Raw genomic sequence first — 8607 nt, forward strand, 5'->3', positions numbered from 1 at the left:
ATTTTGGAGTAAGATTTGAGTATATCTTTCGAATAAAAAAGCAGTCATTTTTCCCTGCAAAAATCCATCGTTGGATCATCAAGGGTCACTTTGACATTTGTGCAGGCAAATAAATGATAGTGTGCGAAGTATTTTAAAATATATGCGATAGATATCGGGTTGAAATCAAAATGGATATGGATTGGATATCAGTATATTTATATATATATTTATTTTAAATACATACAGATACAATTCAGATATTAGAAATATGAATATAATCATGAATATAAGTTGGATAATTAAAATTTATAGTTACAAAATCAAAGATATTACTAAATAGATGATAAATCGAGTCAATAGCATGTTTACATGGTTATATTATTTTTTTTAAAATTTAATAAATATTATATAAAAATATATAGAATTATAAGTAGATTTAGGTATTTAGATGCGGATCGGATAATTATCTATTCATATCTATTTTTTTTATAGATAAAAATACGAATATGAATATCAATTGGATTTTTAAATTTTTATCCATATCTAGATTGATTTGAATATGAAATTAAATTTAAAAAATAAATTTGAATGGATACTACTCATACCATTTTTGTCCCTAAATGGATGGCCCAATAATGGAGCAACGTAGATGAATTCTTCTTTGGTGTCAAAGATACAACCCACATGTTTTAGGAAAATATTTTAAATTGAAGTTTTTCTAAATAGAAAATTCCAGGTTCGGAGAAGACTAGAAACTTATTTTAGATTTTTTAATCAAACACACATGCATTGCTCACAAATATATATATATATATATATATATATATATATATATATATATATATATATATATATATATATATATATAATTTATTTATTTATTTATTGTTCCTTGGGATTCAAGGGAGCGCATTTGGCACCTGCTCTCCTCTGTTTCATTCCTACGTGCCCTTTCTCTCTTATTTTTTTTTTTTTTTAAAAAAACTTTGCAATCGATGTGGTAGCAGCTTCCTTCGGAAGATAGCTAGCTTCAGATACGACGGAGATGAGCCCAGGATAGGTAGCTCAAGCTCTTCTGTCGCAACAAAACCAGGAGAAATGGAGAGGTATGCTTGTGTCTTCTTCCTTCCTTTATTCCTCTTCTTGTGTTGTTTCTCTTTCTTCTTTTTTTATGGTTTGGCTGCCAATTCGTTCCAACTAATCCAAAACCAGAGTGATATCATGACCGATCTCTCTAATAGCCTCCCAACATCTCAAACTATTTGGATGTGGAACACCACCACGGACACGTGCCGTTGGGTTGGGGTGACCTGCTCCCCTGCGCCCTCCTCCGTTGTGACCAATCTCTCCTTGTCCGGCTTCCGCCTCTCCACCACCAACTCCTCCTTGGTAGCCCGCTTCTTTGACCTCCTCTGCCGTCTGGACCACCTTAAGTCCCTCGACCTCTCTCGGAACTCACTCACCACCATCCCCGGCTCCTTCTTCTCCAACTGCAGCGGGCTCTCCGGATTAAAGTCCCTCAACCTCAGCTACAATGGTTTGACCGGTCCTCTGCCTAGTTTCTCGGGTTTTGGGGCTTTGCAGTCCTTGGATTTATCTTATAATTCCTTATACGGAGACGTGGATTCCGGGCTGGAAAAGCTCACCAGATTGAAACTTCTGAATCTTTCCGGCAATTTCTTCAACGCTACCATCCCAGCTCGAGTTGGTGGTGCAACACGTCCGAGCTTGGAGGTTCTGATGCTCTCCGCCAATCGTTTTCACGGCGAAATCCCCAAACGGATTTTTGACTATGAGAACCTCACGTTGCTGGATCTCAGTCAAAATATGCTAACTGGGTCTCTTCCGGATGGGATCGAGAGGCTTTCCAAGTTGGAAGTTCTCCTCCTTTCTTCCAATAACCTCGCTGGGATAATTCCGACTAGTTTGGCAACGATCAAGACCCTGTCTCGATTCACTGCCAACGAGAACCATTTCAGTGGCTCGATTCCTCGTGGAATCACTACTCAAGCGAGTGTTTTGGACCTCAGCTACAATAGTCTCACCGGGGAGATCCCGTCAGACCTCCTCTCGCCGCGGCATTTAGAGTTTGTGGATCTGTCCAGCAATCACCTTCAAGGACCCATTCCTGGGAGTTTGTCACAAAGGCTCTACCGTCTGCGACTTGGCAATAACAATCTCAATGGAAGCATTCCATCAACAATTGGAGAGCTTTCGAATTTGACATATCTAGAGTTGAATGACAATGAATTGGGTGGAGAGATTTCATCTGGGCTGGGGAACTGTAAGAATCTGATGCTGTTGGATCTATCTTCCAATCGGTTGCAAGGGACTTTGACTAAGGAATTGGGTTACCTTCAACAACTAGTGGTCTTGAAGCTTCAAGACAACAGACTTAGTGGAGAAATACCCGATGAACTCTTGAAGTTTGGGAATTTGAGCACTCTTGATCTCAGCCAGAACTTGCTCACTGGTGAGATACCTCCAGCAATTTCCAACTTAAACAAGCTTTCAGTTCTGAATTTACAAAGCAACAGCTTCAATGGTTCAATACCTGTTAGCATCAGTAGCTTCGAGAATCTGATACAACTGCAGTTGGCAAACAACAAACTGAGAGAAACAGTTCCGAGAATGCCAAAAGCTTGAGGATAGCTCTGAATCTCAGTAGCAACCTCTTCAGTGGACTCATACCTTCCTATCTCGGTGATTTATCTCAGTTGGAAATTCTCGACCTCTCAAACAATCATTTTAGTGGTGAAATTCCAACCTCTCTTACTACAATTCAAAGCCTGATAGAATTGAATCTCTCTGACAATCAACTTTCTGGAGTGCTTCCAAAATTTCCTTCATTTGTCAATGTCATAGCCACTGGAAATAAGGATCTGATCATCAGCTCAAATTCAAGCTCTCACACCAATACAAGCTCTAACCCAATTCGAACGAAAGGAAAACGAAATATTTTACTCATTATTATGGTTATGATTGTGCCTTTTGTTGGAGGCTTCATTGTTTCAGTCTCCGCGGCTGCAGTTATCCAACAGTGCTTGAATCAGGGGAAAAGCAACCGCCAAAATGCAAGGAGACATGCTTTCCACTCCAATAGACTTTTCCCCGAAAACTCCATTGAGAGATTGAGAAGGTTCCAGCACTGGCAATACACCAGAAGCCTCAGTTAAGAAATGAAAAATATGATATGTTCACACGTAAAGTCAGTAACAATCCAATGGAAGCAATTTTGCTCTTTTTTCACGGGATATTTAGTGTATTGGAAGCTCTAGCTACACTGATTCTTGTACCACATTTCCAAATCATTAACTGTTGGTGGATATTTCCAATTAAAGAGAATAAATAATTGTACCTTGGCATAAATGAGCCATCATGTTGTACCTCTCTGTGGAAAATACTCGTTCTAGTGCAATACCCGTCAATGAGAAGTCGAGGAAGAAGACCTAACCTAGGAGTATAGTTGGAAATCCGATATTCAGAAAACTTTTTTAATCCAGCAAGTACGCTGTTGATTTTAAGGATTAAAAATAACAAAATGTTTCAAAATGTTAAAACTGTATATATATTCACATATACACACATACCTGCATGCATACATACATACATATATATATATATATATATATATATATATATATATATACACACACACACACACACGCACACATGCATACAAATATATATATATATATATATATATATATATATATATATATATATATATATATATATATATATATATATATACATACTTCCAAAGCCTCTATTCTCAAATAAACAATCTTCCAAAACTTCCAAGCTCTAGATTAGCTAAATCATCAATCAGATAACAAACAATATAATGCAGGACCAGACCTGGCCTGTCTGCCCCTTCTCAGTTAAAACACAACAATGGGAACACAGGAAGCAATGCTCTTCAATGGTACTCAAACTCTAAGCATATCAAAAGGGGTGGTATGCTTGTCCGAGAGCATCGGTGGAAACCGACTTCCAAGACTCTGAAAATTCCAGGCCCAAAAAGTCCATTAAAAGTTGGGCCAAGCGAAAGACACTTTCAGAAGAAAGACGTCAATTTTTGTTTGGATAAAAAATAGTATATTCAAACAAATCTAATGTAAATACAGTCAAGAGAGTTAAAAAATAAAATATCTCTAAGGAGCTCCAAGATTGTCCTTCGCCCTATCCAAATAGACCATCCAGAATAGTCAGCGACATAGGCAGCCACTTAGTCGGTAGCAGTATTCGCCTCCCGATAGATATGCCTAGAGATACATATCCGACAACCAGATAATAACACAAATATATCCTTCAAAAGAGGGTAAGCGTGGTCATCGCGAGTACAGCCCTGAATCCAAGTCACCACCTCGGTCGAGTTATTTTCAATGATGAGATGGTCCGCCTCCAAGACTCACCTAGCATGCAAAATTTCAGTCCAAGCAGCTCGCAGCTCCACCTTAAGAATTGTGGGTGCAAAGAGGTGGCTTCTCCCAGTAGCAATCAATTTGGAGTCGTGACCACAGATCACGAAACTAACCCTGTCCTATCCATGCTGTATGCCACCGTTGAAGTTGATCTTTAGATACCTCGAAGGAGGGGGCTCCAAAGTGATAAACACCCATCAAGTTGCTACACAAACAGGGTGGGAATCCCATATCTCCGAGGGCTTAGAAGCCGCATCCATCATCTCCGTAGTCAGAATACGACCTCTTTCTACAATAATCCTTACTGAGGTACTCCTAGACTCAAACACCAAGCTGTTCTTAGCAAGCCAAATCTGATAGGCTATATACACCGCCCAGAAACCTCCCCCATCAGGGTCCGATCATCCATCACATCACCATAAGTTATCCAAAAATGCCTAAATAGGAACAGCAGCTTGGGCAAATTGCTGATACAGGCCGACAAAAATCTAGACCTATTTGGCTCTTGAACACAAAATCAAGATGTGCTTTACCGTCTCGTCCTCCAGATCACGGCATGGGCAGGTCAATAGGATATTTATATCTCGACCCCTCAGAATAATTCTCATCGAAAGTCGGCCCCAAGCCACCTTTCAAAGAAAGAGACTCACCCATGGATGTACCCCCATCATCCAAATCCATCTGGCATCCATTTGCCTTGTCAGTCCACTCTAATATAAGTGATAAAGATCCATCATCATTGCTCTTTAAGAACAAAAATATTTTCAAACCCTGATATCTGGACCACTATGAATCAGAGCTGGAAGGGCTAGAACCCGCTCCCCCAGCTGCCCCCCAAAGAGATGGGCAACTGCCACAGGATCCCATTGGCCATCGTCTGCTCCGAGGAGGTCAGAAACCTCACGGAGTCCATCACCTCATGACTGATGAAAGTCGGCCATCGACTGAGATGAAGGTCATCAACCCACTGATCACACAAGAGCCTCACCGATTGACTATCACCAACTAGCCATCGTGTCTGGGATATCACCTTAGGAGCGTATGCACAAATCTTCCTCCATAAAAAAGAAGCATCTTGACTTACATGAATCTCCCCATCCACAGTCCATATCCCATATCTGGCCCTCATCATCATACTCCAAAGGCTCCTCAGGTCTAGAAGAAATCTAATCGCATGTCATTAAAAGAGGGCTTCCCGTCTAGCAACTAGAGACTGAAGCCCAATACTTCGTCCCTTAGTGGCTGATACACCACCTTCCACACTAGCAGATGTACGCCACCCCGCTTCTCGACCTCGAGCCCCACAAAAAGCTTAAAAAAAGCTGCTCCATTGCCCCCCCCGCCCCCCAATGTCCAGGGTAGAATAATATTTGAAAGCAGATAAATTGGGATGGAGTTGAGAACATATCTCACCAAAATGACCCTCCCATCATAGAAAGGGCACGAGCTTGATAGCCTCGAGCCACCCCTAAATTGTCATCTCCACACCACAATCAGCTTTTCTCAACCAATAGCCGAAAATCAGAATGCCCAGGTATTGCAGTGTTCACTGTGCTCCCAATCCTTAGACTCGCACTAATCCCATGATGAATTTGGGTATGCATCTTGGGGCTAAAGATGATAATAGATTTGGAGAGGTTTACCTTCTGATCAGATGCCTAGCAATACTCCTCCAGGATTTTCTTGAACTAGTCATGTTCTGAGCCATGGCCCGATCCATCAGAATATAATTATCTGCAAAGAGCAGGTGCAAGATTGGTTGGGCTCTAGAGGCCGATGCATAAGGATCGAGCATCGGGCCCTGGACCACAGCATGTAAAGCTCGTGAAAGAATACTAACACATATAATGAAAAGATAAGGATTTAGGGGATAACCTTGCCGCAGTCCAACCATGGAGTGGAAGAACGTCGATGGGGTCCCATTGATGATAATAGCAAAGGAGGGGCTTTGGATGCACTCCAATATTCAACCAATCCAGAGAGGATGGAAGCCTAAGGCCATGAAGGTTGTTTCCTCTAAAAAATCCCAACTCATCCGATCGTAGGTTCGTTCCTTATCAAGTTTGACCACAATTAGATTGTGCTGAATGGAGGCACATCGAAAATCGTGCATAAACTCCTGAACAATGAGAATATTGTCGGATATATTGCAGCCACCAACAAAAGCTGCCTGTTCCAGGCAAATCAATTGGGAAAGATAAGGCTTCATCCTGATCACCATCAACTTTGCACAAACTTTGTATATGGTTGTGCAAAGACTAATAGATTTAAAATGGCCTGGCTCTATAGCATCCTATTTCTTCAGTATCAAAGTGATGAAGATATGCTTCCAAATGTTTGGCATGTGGCCGATGACAAAAAACTCCTACAAAGTAGTTGCCACCTCCGAGCAAATGATCAGCCAATATCTCTTGTAGAATAGGGGGAAACCATCGAATCCTGAGGCTTTATCCTCGGCCATAGACCACACTGCTCTCTGCACCTCCTCCTCTGTCACCTCGCAAAGAAGGTCTCTATTTTCTACATAGTAATCAAGCTATCATGAGGAGGAGGAAAGTGGCACACCCAATCTGCTCCCAACTTCGTCATCTAACAAGATTTGAAGAACCGCTTCACCTCCTATCTAATCTCATCCTCGCCCATCAGCCACTATCCCCTGGTATCCTTGATCACCCAGATTCGATTCCTATACCTCTTGATGATGGTGGACTGGTGGAAGAACCTCATATTCTGATCTCCTCCCTAATCCACTACACTTTGGATTTCTATCTCCAAAAGATTTTTTGTTGCCTGAAAAAGGAGTGGTTGGAAGAGAGCAAACCCCAAAGGTCCACCAGCTCCCCCTCAACAAGACCACCATTCCGATCCTCATGCTCCTGAAGCTCAACAATAGAAGCCTCAACCACCTCAAATCTCTTGAAAATATCTCCAATCTCGGTCCTGTTCCACCTCATCTAACATCACCTTGTTAGCTCAAGTCTCCAGATCACCCGATATCTAGTATCAGCATGAACCGATAGCCTTCACACCTCTCACATTATGTCTGAAGACCGAGGATAGGAGAGTCAAAACTTCTCAAATCTGAACTGGCTCTGATTGGAGGGAGACATGTCTGTGATCAGCAAAAGTGGGCAATAGTCCGAGATAATCCTCAGTAGGTGATGAATATGATAGCCTGCATATCGTTGGATCCAACTAGTCATGGCCAAGACTCTCTCAATTCTCTCCCAGACTTTGGCCCCCCTAGTTGGTTGTTACACTTGGTGAATTTGGGTCCAACAAATCCAAGATCCACAAGGCCACAAAATTGTATGAAAACCTTGAATTCCTTTCAATTGCTTTCAGCACATTATAAACATCTAGAAATCGAAAATTATTTTAAAATTTGTAGACTTGGTCAGTCAAGTCAGTCAACCTTAACCCAAGAAAAAATCCACACATTTTCCCCTTCTCTTTCCATTCCTTTCAATTCCCCAATTTGGAATTGCTAGTGGTGGTAGAATCGTTGAAAGTAAGCTTTTACCTATAAAGATTTTAACAAAAAAATTTACTTGTTATTTGATAACTATATTTTTAAAATATCATAAAATTTTAAAATCTATTTGGCAACAAAATTAAAAAAATACTGTAAGTATGAAAAAATAAAAATAAATTATATATAATATAATAATCATAGTATTAGTATAATATAATATAATATTAATCGTAGCATAATATAATATAATATAATAATATACTATTGTACTGTTATAACAATCTAATATAATGTAATGTATGTATTATCAATTAATAGTTATAATATAATATTTTCATATAAAGTATTACAATTATTATATATTAATATATTACTATAAGGTATAATATTGTTAAATACAAGAATGTGACATTATTATTTTAGTAGATTATATAATATATTTTATTATTTTACTCACTCAAAATAATTTTTCAATGAAATTCGAAAGTGCTTTTGGAGTAAGGTCTGGGGGATATCTTTTGTGTTAAAAAAGCAGTCATCTTCCTTCACACAAATCCATCGTTGGATCATCCAGTGGTCACTTTGATATTTATGCAAATAGATGAATGATGGTGTGTGCGATGAATGACCCAACAATGGATTTATATTAAGAAAGATGAATTCTTCTTTCATGTCAAAGATACAACCCCCATCTTTTAGGAAAGCATTTTAAATTGGAGTTTC

The 8607-nt window shown here is 39.7% G+C and overlaps 1 protein-coding gene across 1 annotated transcript; it reads left to right on the forward strand.

Moving 5' to 3' along the window:
* The first annotated feature begins 928 nt into the window (after positions 1 to 928).
* Positions 929 to 3330, forward strand: LOC105037283 (uncharacterized). The gene is given in 2 exon segments (XM_073243782.1): positions 929 to 2617; positions 2620 to 3330. Coding segments are annotated over 2 exon segments (2076 nt in total). The 5' UTR covers positions 929 to 1080; the 3' UTR covers positions 3159 to 3330.
* The last annotated feature ends 5277 nt before the right edge of the window (positions 3331 to 8607 follow it).

The sequence above is a fragment of the Elaeis guineensis genome, chromosome 9 (genome assembly GCF_000442705.2).
Source record: "Elaeis guineensis isolate ETL-2024a chromosome 9, EG11, whole genome shotgun sequence".
Taxonomy (NCBI): domain Eukaryota; kingdom Viridiplantae; phylum Streptophyta; class Magnoliopsida; order Arecales; family Arecaceae; genus Elaeis; species Elaeis guineensis.